Raw genomic sequence first — 20,888 nt, 5'->3', positions numbered from 1 at the left:
AAAAGTAGTTGTTGGTACTTACTTGTGTAGTTTGTGACAATTAAGAAATACTGCAGGTTGTTGAATAAATCAACATAATAACTCAATTACAAGCATAAGCTTGATGTTTTTCTTTCTTTGCAATAGTAGTACAAACAATTTATTTGCAAAAGCTGAACTTCTATACCTTTCATTGTTCTATAGCTGGTTGTTGCCAATTTTATCATTTATCTGTTACTTATAAATGCCATTCTCTAGTAATCTGTGGATGGCTGGTTAATTGCTTGGATGCAACAGAACAAATATATCAGACTTTGATAGATTCAAAACAAATGTCTAGTTAATTAGTGTGTAAGATACTGACCTCCTGAAATGCAGACTTATTCAGGTGCCTTTGAGCAGTAAGTACCAGTAACATGTACAATATTTTCATTTTTGTTATCTCAGTTCTTTGCTGACTTTTTTTTCTGCGTATACAGTATTAATGCCTTCAGAAGTACACGTTTAGAGACTAGAAAACTCTTAATGTTCCTGTTTGAATGACATTCCAATTACTCATTCATTTATTGATAGCTTTGACCTAAAAACAGTCACTTTAATCCTTTAGGAATACAGCTGAGACAATACTATGGCTGTTTGAGCATCAATCTGAAAAGCTAGATTTATCACTGAAAACTTTAATTTGAATGTATAAATGTTGTTGTGCCTCCTTAGAAATTGAGCAGTTTTCTGTAAAACTGTTTTTTTTAGATGTTAAGTGAACTTGCATCTAAAGCAGGAGAAAAATACTGATTATATAAAGCTTTATATCTGTCTATGGTAACTACCATAGTATTTCTCTTTTATGACAGTAATCTAGCCTGCAACATCTACTTGCAGTTTTGAAATTAACCTGTAATTTAGTCTTCACCCCAAATGACAAAAATTCAAATGACTCCATGGGGTGCCAGAAGATGCACTGTAAACAGGGCTCGGTAAGGGGGATAAGGTAGAAATCCATCATCTTAGGTTCATTTTCAGAATGCCAGTATTACTGAACAAAATTAATTCTTCTTCTGTGTTTTACTCTTCAAATTTTTAAAATATTAGCCTAGATGAAGGTAGAAGTATATAGTAGTCTTGATAGTTCATTCTTTGAAAAAGCAAAATTTGTGCTGCACAAGGAATGCAGTGTGAGGAGAGGACATCTGAATTTGGCTTGTTTTAACAGTAGTATCTTAATTCATTAAGGTTCAGTTGATCAATAATAAAGTTGATTCAGGAAGGCAAAATCATTTCAAGACAGTTTTATTATGGCCTTCAGCAGCTGCTGCTAAGTGATTCATTTATTTATTTATTTATTTATTTATTCCCCCCCTTGCCTACTTCCACCACCCTCTATTTTATAATCTATTTTGAAATCTAAAATGCAGTTTTATTGACTGTTTGACGGCTTACTACATTTCATGCTTGTTGTCTTGGTTTGTTTCAATTTCAGTTTAAACCTTCCCCTTCAAAGAATAACTTCACGTATTGTTGCAGTGTTTCAGTGGTTGTCCTCTGTTGGTTTGTTTTTTTAGATTAGGTTGTAGTCCTTTGAAAAAGGGTCTGCAGCAGATGATTTAGATCTGTTAGTTGCACAGTGTAGAATGTTAATTTATTTGTTGTTATTTTAAGTTCCAGATCTGATTGTTTTTATGGCTTTTCAGTTTTGCATTTTAACTGTATATACTTCTGAAGGTGTTTCCCTGTATACGCAGGGAAAAATGTCAGCAAAGGACTGAGATAACAACAATGGAAATATTGTACTTGTTACTGGTACTTACTGCTCAAAGGCACCTGAATAAGTGCATTTAAGGAAGTCGGCATCTTACGCACTAATTTACTGGTACTGTGGATATAGACTAGTGCCATGGCTCTGTGACATGGATAGGCCAGCATAAAATCCATTTTGGTGCCTTAATGTATTGTTGCATTAATTGCAAAATTTACATTTTTGTTGCAGAAAATATACACTGGATTCTGACCTTTATATAGAATGGAAAAATGCTAGCCCTTCAATTGTGACAAAATGGAAATCAACAGATTTTTTATAGCTAGTCTGTTAAGGTGTAAAACAAGTATAAAGTAATCTAAAGAGCTGTGGTTAACTTAGTTAACTCTGGAGATCTATACTGAAATAAAAATGCTGTGGAAAAATTTTTAAAGAGCTTAAAAATTGAAAATGTCTAAACAGAGGCATTTGGAGGTAATATAATGTGCACAATATTACCAATTCACAAGAAAAATAGAACTCTCAAATACAAATTGAAACTTCCATGGAATTGGGGTTTTGTCACAGTAGTACATAGCAGAACTTAGGAATTTTACTGCAAAAATAGCGTGCATCTAATGACGAAGAGTATTCACACCTTTGGTTAATTTGTACTAAACAGTGGTCACAAAATCAAAAATTATACAGCCAAGAGGTTTAAGCATAAATCTGTAGTTCTGTTTTCATTTCTGTGGCTGTCAAGCATGCATGGTATTTGTAGGAAAACTTCACCTGTTACTTAAAAATAACTGTAGCATATTGGGGAGAAAAAAATTACACTCTTGGATTGCAGGTTGCTGAATGAATTTTCCTTGAATTTTTCAAGACTAAAGTGGGTTCAGAATGCACTGCTCCTGCTCGGAATGTTTGATTGTTTTTATTCTTGTTTTGTTTCATTCCACAAGGGACGACATGCCTGCAGCTCTGGAAGCTTTAATCAACTGTTATAAGAAGTATGGTAAAATTCTTCAGCTTCATAACATCTACTGTAGACTGATAGAAAAAGGAGACGCTGATCTTCTGCAAAAGGGTTAGTTGCATGTAGTCAAATGCTGTCTGGTTATATGGAGTATTTTCTGGAGGTTTTTCTTCCATGATTTGTATATCATTTCTTTCAGTTGAAAGAAGAAAAAATTGTTTATATGTGTAACTTTAAAGCACTTAAATGATGCCTACATTCTTCAGATGGAAAATTGATATTAATTTTAAATGTAGAAGAATCCTACTGTTTGGATAATACAGCATAAAGCTCTCAAAGATTAATTCTAATACTTGTTCTAGCTATGTATATTACTGTTAAGAAACAACTTAGTAATACAACGCAATAGTAAAGCAACACGTTTTTCAAATAGTTGTGCAGTTAAGAAATTCTATATCCTCACTCTCTACAAGTAGAGAATGCCAATATATAGTCTGTCTGTTTTGTTGAATGTAATTCAAAATATAGTGCAGCTAAACAGAAGAACATTTTAAATATGATCAACCACAAAGCTACAACAAATTGTATAATATGTTGTAATCATTCCATGTGTTTCAAAATTTATTTCACTATAGCTTATTCTTGGAGTTTTGTGATGCTTGGAAAATATTAGTATTAACAATATCTGATGTCTATATTAAAATGCTTCAATATATTTAGTAAATTAATGAGTTTTATTCTCTCTTTAGTTTCAGATTTTATAAGCAGAGAATATGGTGACATGATGGCTCTTTATGATCTCTTCTTCGCCTTCTTGCAAACAGGAAAATACAAAGAGGCCAGGAAGGTCATTGAGGTGGGATTTTAACTATAGTGCTCTAATCGTGCAGCTATTTAGACTCTTAATTAGAAACATTTAAAGTTTTTAACCTTTAATTAGACTTGTTCTGATTCATGTTAATAGAATTCAATCCCAATAATAAAAAAAAACCCTCGACCAGCTTTATTTTGTGTAATTACAGTTCAGCAGAGAGACAGTCTTGTATATTGAAATTGTTTCCTCACTTTTTCAAATTCGCTGTTATATATCAAAATTATATTTGCATATTAAATATCGGATTGTGGAACAATTAAATTAAACTGGCATTCCTGGGTGTAAAGTTGCTAATCCTCTTTCCGAAGGAATTCTTTGTTCTTAAAAGCACTGGAATTTAATTTGCTGCAGACCATGCTCAGATTTATTTGTAATGCTTGTCTACAAGTTAATCAGCCAAACAAGCGCTGTCTGCTACTGTTTGGCATTTAATTTAGCATTTCTTCTCTCTCTCTCTCTCTCTCTCTCTCTCTTTTTCAGGATAGTAAGCAGCTTATAGGAAGTGGTAGGTGACAAACTTGGTCTATTTAGGATTAGTATATTTTATCTAGACTTGATTGAAATTGTGCTTACTGAAATTGATAAGTCAAAGGGGCAGCTGCAGAGTCTGCCCAGATTGTGATTATTTTTCTTAACACAGTTGTATGTTTTTAAAATGCTGCATAAGTTTTCTGGTTAATGTGTGGGAGGAGGCATCTTGCAGAAAAAGTAATACTTTGTCCTCATCGTTTCTGTGTTATGTACATACGCAGCGGTGTAACCTACTTTTTGGGTTTTTTCCTTCCTGAGACAAAGTATGCTTTTTTCCTAATTCCCCCTAGAATATTTCAGGTACCTGTTCTCTCTACTTGAATTATCTAATAGAGTTCTTGCATTTAAAAAATCTTAACTGAAGATCTGATTGTTTGTCTGTGGTGGAACAATACTGTCCTGCTGCGGGGTGTGTGGAAATTGCGAAGCACAATGTTGAAGCATTGATATTTTTGTTCTGAGAGGGTTTTTTGGAGCTCAGAGTCTTATAATACACAAGAATAGAAACATCAGTGTCTGACAGAAGACAGTACTGAGGAGTTGAGTTCTTTTTATAGTGATTAAAGCATATAGGAGGTAAAAGGATGAAATTTGAGAATTGGAAGTAAAATTAAAGCTAAATGAATAAAACTGGTACTTGGTGTGATTTAGCAGCTGTTTCTTTGATACTGGCATTTAATTTCTCAAAACTTATATTGGTAGCTACAGTTCAGCAATCATGAACAGGATAGTAAGCAAATTGTCAAATCGTTGGGGCTTTGAAACTTTTGTCATTTTCTTAATAGGTACCGAATAATCTCTGCAAATATTCAGTATTTGGTCATTGATAATGAACTATTAGTAACCACAAACAGACACTTAGGCCTAAATCTGAACACGTGGTATCTGGAGACCAAACGGAAGTTTTCCTGGCTCTTTATGCTGTTTAGTGCAGGTTTTCTTGCTCTTACCTAACTTCCATGAAGTAAGAATTAGAGCTTTGTATATGCTGTTGAGAAAAAGAGGTTTTAAATTCCGGAATTTTTAGGAATATGGGAATTTAACTAGGAATAGTATGCCTGTATTTTACCAGTGGATAAAGTGGCACAAAATCAATTACTATGTGGTGTGTTCTATTTTATGTATGCTTTTATTATGTAACAATGTTAAGTATTTTGAAATAAATTTTTTCCACAAGAGAGGGGGAAAAAAATGTTAAAATTGGTGTTTTGCCAAAGAAGAAAATAGCTTTTATTGTTTTAAACCATAAACAAGTTACTATTTTCTTTTTTTGTTTGTCGGGAAGTCGAAGCTTTAATTAATATAATGTGGAAGACAGAGTGCAAGGTGTATGTGTGTCCTTTTCTCTAGCCCAGTGGTTTTTGCAACTAAATTACTTCTCACGTTGGTCATCTCAGATTGTTTTTGCATTTTCCTTTCTTGTGAAATAATATCAGTAAAGGCGATCAATTGGTGCTGCTTTCTCTTTTTAGATGCTGTTGCGTATTACACATAGGTTACCTTTCAGCACGTACTTTTGTCATGTATTGCTGATTATGGTGGTCAATTGATTTTAGTGATATAATTTGTTTTAAAAGTATCTATGGAGTTAATAAAGAGTATCTAAAAGGGTAGTAATGAAGCTGGAAAAAAAAATTCCTGAGGAGCTAAGGAAATGAAGACCATGGAGGATATGGTCGTTTGAATGGCGTGTTACTCGGTGGAGACCACTGCCTCTGCTTGCTCTTGCTATTTTTAGAAATAAGGCATACACTAGATACTTAGGTAAAACTTAGTGACAACTGCTGCTTTGAAAAACTTACAACTGAAAGCCCCAGGAGTAAGAAAATAACTCTTAAATCTCAATCTTTGGTAAAATACAACTGGGTGATAATAGTGGGAAAGGAAGAAAGGTGAGTGAAATTATAAAAATTAGGTCAGAGTTGTGTATGTACATTGGTCACAAATGTGTTGTGCATGCGTATATGTAAGCTCATGTTGTGGGATATTGTCATAGCAAGAAAGCTGAAAGCTCTGGGGCTCATCTGCTTGCAGGAAGGACAGCAAGATTAAGCGGAGAATGATAGTATAAAAGACAACGAAAGGTGAATAAAAGGAGATGAGGCAAAGAATGCACATGACCGATACCAGAACAAGGAAACTGAAGCATATGGTAGTTTGGTGGTGTGAGTCTCTTTTGAAGCGATGCTAAGTGGAGGAGAAGCTGTCATTCAGAAGACTGTGGGGGAAGATGCAGCTGAGTTCTAAGGCTTCACAGAGTTTGGTTGATAAGGTTTCCAATGTTGCTAGACTGCCTTGTTAAGCTTTTGAAAGTCATTTCTCATTTGTTCCGTGGCAGGTAGCTAGAGAAGAAAGCCTCTCTCAGAGGCAATACCTCCAAATGAGATAGCCTTGGCTGCTCTGTAAAGTAAAAGTCTATTTTATTCTAGCTGTGCCTGGAGATTCCTGAGCCCTTGAAGTTATGCTGGTAGATGGATGTACTGATAGATGCTTTTTTGCTTTCCACTGGGAACAAGTTCTACCACTGGGTGCTGTAGTCCATCGAATCATGATTTAGTCTTCAGTTCTTAATTGTACCTCAACTGATAAGTTAGCTTTTGTCTTGAGTCCTTCAAAGGTGATCATGTGAAAACAAAGTTGGCACATCTCTCTTCTTGCCCCTTACCATAAGGTCACATACTACGTTGCTTTCCCTTGGAGTGGCACAGCATGACTTCTATGTCATCAAGTCTAGCTCTAGTTACTTAGGATTTTTTCCCCTTACTTGGAAAGGCAGTTTAATTGCCTTTTTTCCTTCAATTTTATTCTTCATAAAAGAGAAGAAAGAAAGAAAATGAAGTCAATACATTTTCACTTTAACTAAATTAAACTACATTAAAACTAATGTAGGCTAAAAGAAAGGGATATGAATTTTCAATAAAAAGGATTAGGGAAAAAGTACCTTCTAGAAAGGTCTTCTGTCTTCTAAAATGTTGTCTTATTTTGATAATATCTGATCAAATTTTCTCCTGGAGAGAGATCTTATGTAATTCTTCATATGTGTTGCTCCAGAGGTCCAGGCAGTAGATCAGAGAGTCTGGAAGAGTTGCTTGGCCTAGTATTCTTTTAAGTCTGGTATATAAATGGTAAGAGAATTTTTTAGAGCCTAATCCCCCAAATCCCTTCAATCCACAGCTTCTTACCTGTTGCCAGAACTGGACAATTGGAATTCCCTTACGTTTATTCAGTTGTTGACTGCCACTTTATTAATCTGATCAAGCTGATGGTTGAGAGTTGCACTTATGTGAAGGTTATCCAGGAGAGTGGGAATGAAAAAGGGAATGTTACACCATCTTGGAGGAATATACTTCCTCCCGCTTCACCTGTTACTCTGTTATTTTATTTGCATGCTGCATGGAAGTTTAAAGATTCCACTATCTAAAGTAGTTAGAATATAGTTGCTGTCTGTCATTTTGGTCCAATTTTAATTATTTGGTCATATCTGAATTTTGCACTGAGATCTCATACTTGCAGCTGTTTTAGCTGCATGATGGCTGAATATTTCTAGACTCACCCTTTTTCCTTCATTTATTATTCATGCTGAATACAATTATCAAAACACTCTTTTAATCTGTGTATAATTAAGCCCATGTCCACACTTCACTCTTTCTGGTAGAGTCACAAGGCATGCGTATATTGTTAAGTACTGTAACAGTCCTGCAGCAGAGGTTCAAGCAACCCCTTCTTTAAATCTCCTTAGCAAAAGTGTAAAGCATGTTTTCGTGAAGTAGAAATGAATGCTTTACACTTATGGCTAAAGTATTAAAGGTTTTAAACTGGTGTTAAGTCCATTTCTGCACTGTATTGATAAAATCATTACACCTTAAACTATATTTCATTGGACAGCAAAATACTTCTGTAAAAAAACCAAAACAAGCACCACAGTAAAAAAAGGTATCAAGTCACTGGCATTTTTAGTTAGGAGCTTATGGACTCCTCTGATAGGAAGAGTTGGTAGAGATGTTCAACCGTTTTTTGTTGTTTGACAGATACTTCTCGAAATCTTTCTAGATCAAATTGTATCAGCTATTAAATTAAAATTGTTCCTTCAATGAAAGAGTAAAAGCTCTAGTTTCTGCTCTGTTTGTAATTTTACTGGAAATGAAGGCTAAGAGAGGATTACTGTATTTGGGATATACGGAAAGATCTCAGAACAGTATGGCAAAATTTTGTAGTAGAAGACCAACCTGCGCAAGTTTGATACCACTAGAGGAACCTCCCTTGAAAATAACAATGCATAGTGCATGGCTTCCCAATTCTTTTAACCAGACTTTAAGTGTGATACTTCCCTCATCTTCTGCTCTTGTACTGAGTATATAATTTATATTTAATAGTTAAATATACTGTACCGTATCTCACATATCTCAAGACATTTATGCGAAGAACTGAGGGACAAATGGTTGTGAAATATTTTAACGAAAAGTGTTCCAATGTGAATAAATGCAAGAAAAGGTATTTGCTGCTGATATGCAAGACGTGACAAAAGAACTGTTTTGGGTGAGTTTAGTGTACAGGAATATATCTATCAACAGATGTCAAGTTAATTCAGGAGGTAAATAGATTTAAGCAAAGAATTGTGACATCCACTGTCAGTAGACCTCAAGATACCAGTTGCCATTGGATTTAATCTACCATAAAAACAATGAGAATATTTCTACTTGATATTGAGAGATTACAACCTTCTTACATCCAGATTGCTTTTTTAAGAGTCTGCATCATAAAATTGTGTCTTGCTGATTTTATGCTGGAGGTAAACTATTGGGAGAAGATGCTTTCTTGATTTGTGATAGCAGGATTTAGCGTGTTTTATGTGTAATTTAATGATGATTATATCTGGTGTCTGAATTTACCTACAAAGACTTATTTTTGGCCCAGTTAAGAAAAGAGTGGAGGTGATTAGAACAAAATTTAAATGTTTGTGAATGCTGAATGCAAATTGTATTAGATAATGGTGGTCTGAGATTGAGGAGTAGTTTGTGGGGGGTGTAATAGCTTTTATTAGAGTAACTGTATACAACTGAGAGGGAAGGGAAAGGCTGAAGAGCTTTTAGGCACACAAGCGCTATAATTACAAGAAAAGCTTATTTTTTCCTTACTATTGAGTCCTGTTAGTCTAATAAAAGCATTACTTCTTATGAAACTGGACTTTGATATAGCTATTAGTGAAGTTGGATTTTGTGTCCATGCATATGTGCATGTGTGTATGTGGGTTAATAAAAAAAGGGTGCTTACTAGTTCAGTGCACGTTACTGTAGAAGTTAAGCACTGCTTTCTTAAAAGAAAGCAAATGAATATGTTTCAAATAAGTAAATTTGGTAAAGGAGATGACTATTGAACAAATTCCTTCCAGAAAGGGAGAGGGTAATTATTTGGAATGTGGGATCATGGTAAGAGCTGTGTATCCTTTCTTACCTCCAAAGACTTTGTGTTAGAGGGAAGATACTGCTGAGTTTTGTAATGCTTTTTTGAGTTCATCATACAACATAAAATCCCATTACAATGCAAAGAGCAAATTTTTGCTCTGTTTTGATTCTAGAACATCCTTGAGGATTTTGTTTTGAGTAGGGGTTTTGCATATCTTTGATCTCTTCTGCCAGTGTGATTATTGTTGTGAAGTTCTCTTATTGTCTAATGATTTTTTTTTTTTTATAATAATACTTTACTGCATAATTTCTCTTGGCAATCTTACTGGTAAATGTAGAGTATTCCAATAGTACTTAAACATACATCAGTCTCAGTTGTCATGAGTAATGCTGCAGTTGTAAAGCTCTTTCCTGTTTTCATTTTGATATTTTTGGAAAACAATCAGTTTGCTTACTTTTTTTACAATGTCTGCCTAACATAAAGCAACATGTATTCCTGTTTCAAGAGAAGGAAATAAAATTGTGGGTATTTACTCAACAGATACTAATTGTGTTGGTAAAGTCTGTGAACTATGTAACTGACAGAAGCTTTGAGGCAAATACATATTGGGGTGGGGGGTGGGGTGGGGGGGACAGGGACGACAAACCAGCAGTAAAAACTGTTTTGTGACTTTTCCCAGTAGAGACTGTAAGCTTTGCATTTTCTTATTGTGAACTACTACTGCTTTCTATGTAAAAATTAACACAGTATAAGTAGGCTGGTTGCTACCCCGGGTGATTGTGGGACAGGCAGAAACAAGAGCGTGAGCTTGAATTGTAATCGCTCCCAACAGGAGAATTAGGGAAGATAAATATGTAGACGTGTGTCCATTTATGTCTTTCATTAAATATCAGATAGTGCAAATAAAATATCAAATACACTATAATTGTGTAGTTTTTGAAGGCATAACTTGCAGTGAAGCAACTCATAATTTTCAAAACTCTGATGGTGTATTAGAGTACTTACCCTTGTTATCAAACTTGAAAAGTAGTCATATTGAAAGTACAGATTTAATTGTATTCAAGCTTTCATACAGTTATCCCTTACCCAAAAAGTTGTGTAAGTGTCCGGATGTTTCAGATCAGCTTCTCATTGAAGAAATCACTATTATGGGGGTTGGGGTGTGTTTAGTCATATTATTTATTTCTAGGCAAAATTGCTTACAAAAACCAAAAGGAATTACTCCTTTTTTAGAGAAATCCCACCTTAGTTATAAGCAGTTTGCAAGGTTTTCTTTTGTTTAGAAAGAATAAATTGAAGGAAGGTATCTTTCCATGCCATCACTAAAGAAACCATTTTTTAAATCCACGAGAGCTAAACTTCTCTCAAGGTGGAAAATGAACTTGTAGAAAAGTATTACTTCCATTGCCTGCCATACACAGATGTGGCTCTAGTGATATCCTGGTAGTACAATGACTTAAAGAAAAGCAGAGCTAGAGAGAGGTAACGTATTTTATTAGATAGCTGATATGATTGCAACAGGAAAGGTGCTTTTTGATGCAGAGATTATCTTTAGATCCCTCAGTCTTTAAAGATGCTTCTTTTATAAACTTCTGGACTATTGTGCAAAAGTTTGTATGTTCAGAGCCAGTAACCAAAACAATCGTCTGTATTTTCTCTGTATCCCACTATGGTACTTCACTTACGTTATGCTATAAAGATTATAATGTAACAAATGCAGCAAAGTGGTATCCTTGTTTCATGCATATGAAGACAGATTTAAGATTATTTAAAAAAAAAAGTTTTAATCGGTGTTTTTTAAAACTAATGCATTGCTATTTGAAGGTGAAAGAGTATTTAATAAGGCAAAGATATAACAGAAGTGTAAGGTAATTTTAACTATCTCATCTATCAACTAGACTTAGATCGCTACATAAGGTACAAAAACTTGTGTCTGCATATTCTTTTATGAAGAATAAACAGACATCTACTGCTTAATAGGAGTGAGGACTTCTGCCAAGAGTTTTAACGTACGGGAAGATTCAAGCATAGCATACAGTGTTTATGTTGTAAAAAACTTTGTTCAAGTAAGCTGCCATGCAAAAATATCTCGGGCTTCATTGAAGCTGCATGGAATTTGTGAGATTTTATAGACGTGTTTGTGGAATCAGGGAAAAATCTGTCTCTAAATTAAGAACTTCCCATCAAATGTTCTGTTTTCACCGATGCTTATATTGGAGAGAGCTGTTAGAAATGACATACATCAGTTCTTATAGCTGTCTGCTTAAGGTTGTCTGCTTGGAGAAGTAATGCATTTTCTTGCAAGACATTGCTTTGGCATCTAAATCTCAGTAACTGGTTCTGGTACTGGTAACATAAGTCTGTTATGGCTGTTGACGTAACTCATCATGAAATGTTCTTCTTCCTTAGCAGCATTAGCTGTCTCATATTATTACTGGCTTTTTTAGCTGCAAAGAGAGAAATGAATGCATCTACCTGTCCAAAAAATACCATCAGAAGGTGCAGCATGGATAGTGTTTATAAAATTTGGCTGTTTCTTTCCAATATGTTTGTATTGGTGATTATCGTAGAACTGTTTCCCTAAGAAAAGACTGAAATTTGGGAAGAAAATGTAAGGATCTAGAAGAAAACATAAAACACTCGAGGGCAGAGTTAAACTTGAAAGGTTAGAATTGATGTGTTATTCACAGTGAAGTTACACTGTGAAAGGCTAGAATAAGTTGTCCAGGATATGTAACAATTATTTTGCCAGCCAGTGCACAGTAGTAGTTTGTGGAGGTGCAGTGTTGGAGGGTTAAAACAAGAGTAATCCACCTTGTGTCATGTGTATGCCAAATGAAAAATACTTTTGCTGGCTTTTAAATAATTATGCATCCAAAGCCAGCTGTAGCAAAAGTGGTACTGTCTTGGGACATTCTGAACTCCTAATTTTCTGGAAGTCCCTCTTTTTGACCAATACCACAGGGTTTATGGTCTGTTATGTTGGGTTTTGTGGGTTTTCTCCTTAAGTTTTCTGTTTAAAAGAGAAAAAGGTTGCTTTAGGCAAGTAGAGAGAAATAAATAAATAAATAAATATTTTTCCATACGTCTTCTGTAAATTACTTAACTTTTTTTTAAAAAGGCTTTTTAAAAGTAAAAAAAAAAAAAATAGTATTGGTCTATTAGCTGTAACAGTTACAGAATACTAACGTAAACAAAATTTGAATATTTCTATCATTATCTAAAAATCTGGAAAAGCATCAAATAGAAGCCTCTCTGACAGGTCAGTATTTCCCAGATAATCTGTTTTCTTTCAGTTGTAATAGGTAGAAATTAGTTCAAATAAAAATGTTGGTACAGAAGAGATTTTTCTGGGGACCGGACCCTTTCAATCACCTGTCTGAAGTGACTGGTTTTAGGAAGGAGGAGAACAAATCAGAGGCTTTCAGTGTTAGGATTGTTGCATTCACATGATTTTTGAGTGCTGCTTGGGAAAAGTTCTTCTAAAGAAGGTATAGAATATGAAGGTATAGAATCAATAGGTAAATTAGTGTAGGGTTGAATGCTGAGCCTCAAAGATAGTAACAAAGGTGATCAAAAGTATGGAATAGTTTCTATAGGAGATATGACTAGGTGAGTTCTGCTTAGTCTGGAAAAGAAACAGTGAAACAGGGAATTACTATCTATACAACTCATGAAATTAATATGAAATGGAGAGGATAAAGAAATCACTTGTGCATTGCCTTCCAGTACAAAATCTAGGGACTTCAAATGAAGCTGGTAGAAGCTAGGCTGAAAATAAACAAAAAATAGTAGTATTTTGGTGGTTTTTTGCAGAAGGTAATTGAGGCAACCCTTTGCTAAAGGATCTTATGAATGATAAATCTTGTGGGGTTCCAGGGGCAACCAGAAAAGCTCATGGAAGAGAAATCGCTTGCTAGAAACAGTGTGACCCACTGAACCTCAAGTATTTGAGAGTCAAAGAGCACTAAGGGGGAAGTATTGCTGGGTTTTCTGTCATTTTATATTCTTCCACAGGCACCATTGGGAAGAGGATAAAAAGTTAGGTGAACCTTTGGTCTGGTACGCTACAGCTGTTTTATATTCTAAGAGAATTTAAAAGCCAGAAAACCTCCATGTTTAGTATACATGCTGTATGAATTGCTTGAGACTCTCAATAGTGGTTTCATTCTTTAAAGCAGTGAATGCCCTAAAAATGGGGGGGGGGGACACCAAAATAAAAATAATAAATAAAAATAGACATTTTTTTGTCCACTGAAACAAGCAAGATCAAAATTTTAAATGGGAATTTGGAAGAGTAATTAGAGTAACTGGTTTTTACTGTTTTTTTTCTTAATTCCTTGCATTTTTTTTATTCTGTATTTTAGTCTGCTGTATTGTAGAAAGTCTGCTTCCTGCTAAATACAATGTTTAAAATTCCCCAAGATGGTAAGGGATAAGCTACAAATATGGACTATCAGGCAAGCCCTGGAGATTTAGTTAATCTGACCTAGATGTTCTTTTGATGATTGAGACCTGCAGTATGTGAAAACACTTCTCAATTTCAAAATGAAACACAAGGATATCTGTTGTATAACTCAGCTGTCCTTGTAGTGACAGACGCATCAATCATTTCTGAACAGGAAAGGATTTACTATAAAAAGTTTGTAGCTTTGGAGCTGTTGAGTTCATTGGCATTCGGATCAGCAATGATATTGGAAGTTGTAAGTGAATTCAGCATTTGAATTTTACCATGTCCTAAAGAGGATTAGCTACAAATGCAGGCAGCATACTTTTTTTCTTTTTCATTTTCAAGAGCCTGTTGTGTAAGATGTTAATTCTTGACTTAGTTTTCTGCATATTTTATGTGAAACTGCTTGGTGGCTCTTAAAAAAATGCTGAACAGGTACCTATAAACATAAATAACTGGGGAATAAACCTAATCAGACAAAAAGCAAGTAAAAAGCAAAACTGTTTAATGTATACCATTTTTGAATACTTGAGAAGCCACTATTTTTCTCTAACCTCTTGGGTTGAGATTATTTTTATAGTACCGTTAAATACATAGATGATACATGTTGAAGAACTGGGGGGGTTAGCATCCTATTTTTTAAAAACCTTACAATGATGGCTTAAAATGGTTTAGACGGTTGGCGGGATTGCATGGCCTAACATATACTCTGCAGAACATGGTTTCTTATAACTTCAGCAAATTTTAACATTTTTGAGTGAAGTTTTGCATGCTGGTTTTCTGGTGTATGCAGAATTGTTTTAGAAAGATGTAATGGTAATAATTCTGCTTTTGGAGAATACGGGAAAAGGAAATTATCTGTGTTAAAAAGACAGAAGGTAAATTGACTTTTCCAATGGTAATTGTTTCCACTGCTTTGGAAATGAGACTCAATATTTTTCACAACTTTTTATTCAAAATACCTCTTACATTTTATGTGGTGTTCAAATTTTTCAAAGTCGCACTTCATGTTTAAACAGTAGAGACTTCTTTATGATATTAACAGCTAAAAGCCTTGAAGAGTCAAAACACATGTGTCTCTGTAGGGATGAACAGACATTTCCTCGGAATCACTTTGAGCTATATTAATGTGAATCTGGACACCTGAAATGAAAGCAGAGTCTTCTCTGTGCTAAATCCTTGTGCTACAACAAGAGAGTATAAAGAAAGTAAATTCAAGTGCTCTATGGGGGGAGGGGTTAGAGGTGAAAATGATGGATGCTTTGCACACAGTTTTGTATCTTTTTTTTAGATAAGTTGGACATAAGTACTGGCATGCCTGTCATATGTTTCTTTAAGAACTTTGAATTTTATTCAAGTTTTATGTTTATTTAAGAATTTAAGTGGAGAAACCGATATTTTGGTTATGGTCTGTGGTGCTGAGAAGACACAATGTGGTAGTCTATACCAGATAGAGTTTCCAAGGATTGAAACCTTTTTGAGAATGTGTATTCTACAGCTGTAGTCCACTCGAAACAACAAAGGAACGAATAAGCAAAGGCTTATCAAACCTGGGAAAATTAATAACGGAAAGAACTATGGCATATTAACTATTATGTGTCAGTTCCCCAGTGTACACGCACTTAAGAGTAAGCCTTTGCTCTGTTCTGGGATAAGAATTGCCTTATACTGAGTATACCTGGCATCTGCATTGGCAGCGTGTTAACAGTTGTAACAGTTACTGCTCTGTAAATTCCTGTTTGTCTTAGTGAGCAAGAGAAGTCAACAAAAACACTATTGTTTTTAGGTATTAATAGTTAGGGGTACCTAATGGTGGTGGTGTGGTGGAGAGGCATGGTTTTCTAGTTGCTAAGACATCGCAGCGGTGTTGAATACAAACATTTCATTGTGAAGACAGTTTGGAAACAATTGGTGTAATTCTTTTACTGTGAGTAATACAAATGATTACCATGGGTAATAGCAATAATACTCTATTACTGTGGTGATAGAAATGATTTAACATTTCAGTTTATCTGAAGAGTATTTTAAATCTACTCTCTCAGTAGTATTCAACCAAAAAGGAAAATGTCTTGCATAAAATGACTGCAATTTTTAAGTCTCTCATAAATGCAATCTAACTTGATTATTTGTGAGCTTGTAGTCTCATTCATGTTTCAAAAAACAAACAAATACTATGAGCTTTTGTTATGAGTACATGTACTATGTTTACTTTTCCTTAGAATGTTCTACCTGAAGTAATGTGTTTCTTCTTCTGGAAATATTTTACAGACTCCTGGCTTGAGAGCGCACTCTGGAAGGTTGCAGTGGTTTGCAAAAAAGTGTATATCGAATAATCAGGTATGTGGCTCGTATGGTGTCTTCTATGTAACTGTCATTATATTCCAAGAAAAATTGTTTTGAAATATTTCATTGCTTGATTTTTATGTTTGTGAAAGGATGTGTGACAGGCTGATGAGGTGAACTTAATGCTCTGTGTAAGTGCTGGTGTATACTTAAACAGAAATATTATTTTAGCTGAATGCACACAGTATGTAAGTGCACATATATAGAAAAATAATTTTTTGGCTGAGGTATAACTATGTTCTTTCTTTTTAAAGATGGAGACTTTGGAACATTTGGTAGAATTAACTCAAAATCTGTTTGAATGTGATAGAGATGAGATGTACTACTACCTGCTTCAACTGTGTGGTAAGTGAGCTTGTGATCTTTTTCATGTTGTAACCTGTTTTCTTTCGTGGCTGGAGATAGGAAATAACCCTGAATTGAGAGGAGTTTTATCCTAATAGGCAATTAGCCTGGCATCTTGCGGGGGAGAGAGTACAGGGTTTTTTTACCTGCAGACCTCAACACTTACGTAGAGCTTATATAGTACAAGTCTTCCAATCCATGCTGTTGTCTTGTGTCCTAATTTGAAAGTTTACTCTGTTTTGGTTTTAATATGCTTAAAGAAGAAAAACTGCGCATTTGTTTTATTTCCGTAACTGATAAAGAACTGGAGTCTCCTGTAATCGGATCTGGTTCTGAAAGGTGCTTTTTTTTTTTTAATCTATCTATTCTTCACCAGCCACAACCTAACTTTTGCATCATTTATAGGAATGGAACAGTTTTTAAAATTGAAAGTTTGTTTCTATGCTGCACTTAGTGTAGGATGTATCTGTAGTGTTTTTCATTTCTTCTTTTCTATTTTTTTCAGTCTGTGCTGGTTTTGTTGTTTAGTGTATTGTACTGTATTATACATAACAAACATTTTGGAAACTTTAGTTCTAATTATTTTAAAGTCTTGATAAAACATTTTGTGTTAAGATTGGATATGGAAAACTAAATAGTAAATTGGGACATAAAAAAGCCCATTACGGGGATTGCTATGTACTTTGGTAATGTGTATATATATTAATGAGCCATTACAGTAATTTGATACATTTGGTCATGGGAAAACTTGCATTTGAGCTTGAAGTAATTTTAGGCTGTTCCCCATGTGTATTTAGACTAGAACTAGCAATGTTTTAATGCTAAATAAAATATTATTTGAACCCCCTTTTTCTTTTCATATGGTAATGAGAGAGGCTTCTTCCCCATTGCACTTCCACAAGCAGAAGAGATGAGTACTTCCACAAAAAAAATGACCAGAGACCCCTTGAGAACTTTTTTCCTTTTAATTTCCTGAACAGCCTCAGAAAGCTTCAAAACCAAACTGTAGTGTTACCCAATTCTGGCTTTGCCTATAATGGTTCACCATCAAAAATCAAGTAGGCCTGAAAAGCAATCTTGTCTCAACAAGGAGGGAGTCTTCCTATTCCTCCACTCATCCTGTTCACCTCTGGCAGTGACTAAGTCTGACAGTGTGCCTGCTACAAAGAGAATCTAAGAAGATAGAATTTATCAAATTCTGTCATGCAAAATCTTCGGTCTTCTTCCAAAAGACAAAACCAATTCCATCTATTCAAAGAAGTGGAAAACGTTTATGGGTTTCTGTCACCTTAAAAGACAAAAACCATGCACATTCCTGCTTGCAACCATTTTAGATTATCTGTCAGTACTGCCCCACGCACAAGTACAATAGAGAGTTGACATCGTGTACCTATGCCATAACTTCAGATCTATTTTAACCATATAAAAAAAGAATCTACCATCTCGTCCAAGCTGTGATCAAATGTTGAAAACAATGCATTTGGATTTGTAGAATCAGAGAATAATTTATGCTGGAAGGAGCCTCAGGCCTAGCCCTTTCCCATCTTCAAAGTTAGATCAGATCATGGCCTTGTCTAGTAAAGTTTTGAGTGCCTCCAACGGTTGAAATCAAACAGCCTTCCTGGGGAACCTGTTCCAGGCTTTGATCATCCTTTGCTATGCACTTCCAAGGAGAGACTGGCTCGCTCTTCTCTGTAACTGTCAATTAGGTAGTTGAAGAAAGCAATTGGATCCCCTGTTAGCCCGCTTTTCTTCAGGCTGCCCAAAACTCTTCTTCTTCGACTTCCTCTTTTGTTCATCTGCTCCAGCCCCTTGTCTGTCTTGATGGCTGAATTTGCTCCAGTTGCTAGCATATCTTTTAGTGTTTTGGAGCCTAAAACTGGACACAGTCCTCTAGATATGGCCTCACAAGTGTCAAACATAGGGACAAACACATGAAAAAGTGTGAAGACGTTCTCTGTCCTACTCTAACTGCCATAATAATCTGCTTTAAAATGTTATTTGCAGTATTTAGTCCTTAAAACCAATCATTTTATTTGACTTAGGGTAGTTACCCAAGTTTGCTGCCTCTTCTAAAAAGCTGAAGTGATGCCAAAACCTTGTTGAAAGTGGGCTTGGACCTTGAACCAGCCCAGTTACGTATCCACGTGTTTTCCTAAACCCATGCTGCTTCTGGAAAGAGAACATTGCACTGTAACGTTTCAGTGTTGCATTGCAGTATTGTTTGCAAAGCAGCATATGCTGCTTTGAAACATCAACTTCATAACAATTCCAGCGAATATCCAAGTGTGTCACTCTGCTTCCAGGTGACTGCTCCAGCTTTTCCTTGTGTTATGACTTAGTGGAGCCTGAGCTATGAAACAGCTGAAGTTTCTTAACTGAATAGTGCAAGAGTAGCTGAAGAGTTGCTGTTACAAGCTGAGATTGCTGTGTGAACGATTCATTCCATCATCTGCCTTCTGACTCTGCTGCCTTGCCTTACATCTCTTCATTTCTGGGATTCTGAATTAAACCATGGAACGGACAGATTAAAGCTAGCAGATGTTGGGGTTAGGTAGCTGTGAATAGGACCTACAAGCAGAAGTCAATGCTGTTCTGGTGCCTTATGATAGGAGACACAGGAAACCGCCTGCTGTGTGTAGTTAAATAGTAATTAACTGTTTTCTTTCACAAGTCCAGCTTTCTATTTGCAGTTTTGGACAGTGGTGCATATATAAATTGCTATTCTCGTTGAAAACAGTTGAATTATTCTGTGAATTTGGTAGCAATTTATTAAGTTTTGCTCTTTCAGAAAACTTACCTTTTACAGTCTTCAGATACGCATTTTTTCTCTTAGCAAAATGAGAGTCTGAAGGCCTAGAACACTTCTTTGACTGGGAGGTGGTAAACTTCTGTGATGTAGATGCTCTAACTCAGTAGCACCATAACCAGAGGATTTCATTTCAAGAATTTCAGAATAGAACTTCGAAGTGGTACCTTAGTGTTAATGTTTTGTAATAATTTAGAAATTTTTGTCATTCTTTTTACAATTAACAATCAAGACTATTAGAACTGATGACCTAGGAGGAACACTTCTGCAATATTTTTTAGTTGATTTCTCATTCACTTGAAAATTCCTACAACCCTTTTCGTTTTTTTTCTGTTTGCATCTTCTGGTGTCCTCCGTGTATTAAAAGTAGTTTAGAACTTTGCAAGTTGATGATCATACAAAGCAGAAGTACATGATTAACTGATGAATTATTTTCCAAAGATACCTCTTTTGAATCGCTTTAGATATGTATGTATGCTCTAAATGTGCTTTTAGCTGAAGATTTGACTTTTGTTTCAGATAACAATGGTGACTGGGGAAAGGCTGAAGCTGTTTGGACTAAAATTCAAGAAGAAAATGTTGTTCCTCGTGAGAAAACACTAACCTTACTGGCTGATATACTTGAGAAAAATGGTCAGGTGGTTCCATTTGAGGTACCGAAGGTAATTAGAGTTTAACTTTTCTAGCTAACAACAACTTTGAATATGTTTCTTTTCATTGAAAAATGTTAATAGATAGCATTACAGTAACTTGTTTGTTATTTTAAAGGTTAGACACGAAGATACCAGAAGTTTAAGTGCTTCTAATGTGGAGGAAAGAAAAATAAGGATGCTTTGCAAGAAAAACAATGCAAAAGGTAAACTGAAACCCACTGAGTTTTTTCCCCCTTCAGCATTAATTTTAAGATGTTGATTAACAACAGAGCAATGGATGCTTGCTCCTGCTTTTTGTTGGTTTGCTAGTATGTTAGGAAAGGTACATGATAATGTTACCTGCCAATGTTCTGCTTCAGAAGTTGATATGAGAAGGATATGCTAAATATTTAAAATGTCATTGGAAATGCTGACTTTTAAATGCCTGTTTGAAAGCCAGTCTGCGGTGAAGTTGCCAGTTTTAAAATTACTGAAGTATTGCTGGTCTGTAGTTCACTTGGGCTAACACCATGTTCTAGATTTTCAAATGTATCCATTAAACCCCAGAAATGAAATTTATGTACAGGATTGATGCTAAAAATACCATTTTTATGATTCCCCGAAAATCTAGCTGTTTAGGCACAAGTTTTATGGTGTGAGACATGAGAAGTGTAGTGAGAAGACAGATTAATATCAAGTGAAATAGCTGTGACATGTTTATGGGAAGGTAATTACCTATTAAAAGAAGTTGTTCAGAGATTTTGTATTTGTCCCTGCTGTTCATGTCTTAATAATAAGATGAGAGATGGTT

The 20,888-nt window shown here is 35.1% G+C and overlaps 1 protein-coding gene across 2 annotated transcripts in view; it reads left to right on the top strand.

The window, feature by feature from the left end:
* The window catches only part of LRPPRC (leucine rich pentatricopeptide repeat containing), a 93,741-nt gene that overhangs the window by 48,425 nt on the left and 24,428 nt on the right, over positions 1–20,888 (top strand). For both annotated transcript variants that reach the window (XM_087776099.1, XM_087776098.1), the window contains exons 24-29: positions 2,677–2,801; positions 3,440–3,546; positions 16,217–16,285; positions 16,546–16,636; positions 19,965–20,107; positions 20,214–20,301. In XM_087776099.1, the coding sequence (XP_087632225.1) occupies positions 2,677–2,801; positions 3,440–3,546; positions 16,217–16,285; positions 16,546–16,636; positions 19,965–20,107; positions 20,214–20,301 (623 nt within the window). The remainder of the gene's footprint in view (positions 1–2,676; positions 2,802–3,439; positions 3,547–16,216; positions 16,286–16,545; positions 16,637–19,964; positions 20,108–20,213; positions 20,302–20,888) is intronic.

This window comes from Nipponia nippon, unplaced genomic scaffold, assembly GCF_047370975.1.
Source record: "Nipponia nippon isolate SJK-2023a ecotype South Korea unplaced genomic scaffold, ASM4737097v1 scaffold_4, whole genome shotgun sequence".
In the NCBI taxonomy this organism is placed as follows: domain Eukaryota; kingdom Metazoa; phylum Chordata; class Aves; order Pelecaniformes; family Threskiornithidae; genus Nipponia; species Nipponia nippon.
This window is presented reverse-complemented; position numbering and strand designations above follow the sequence as displayed.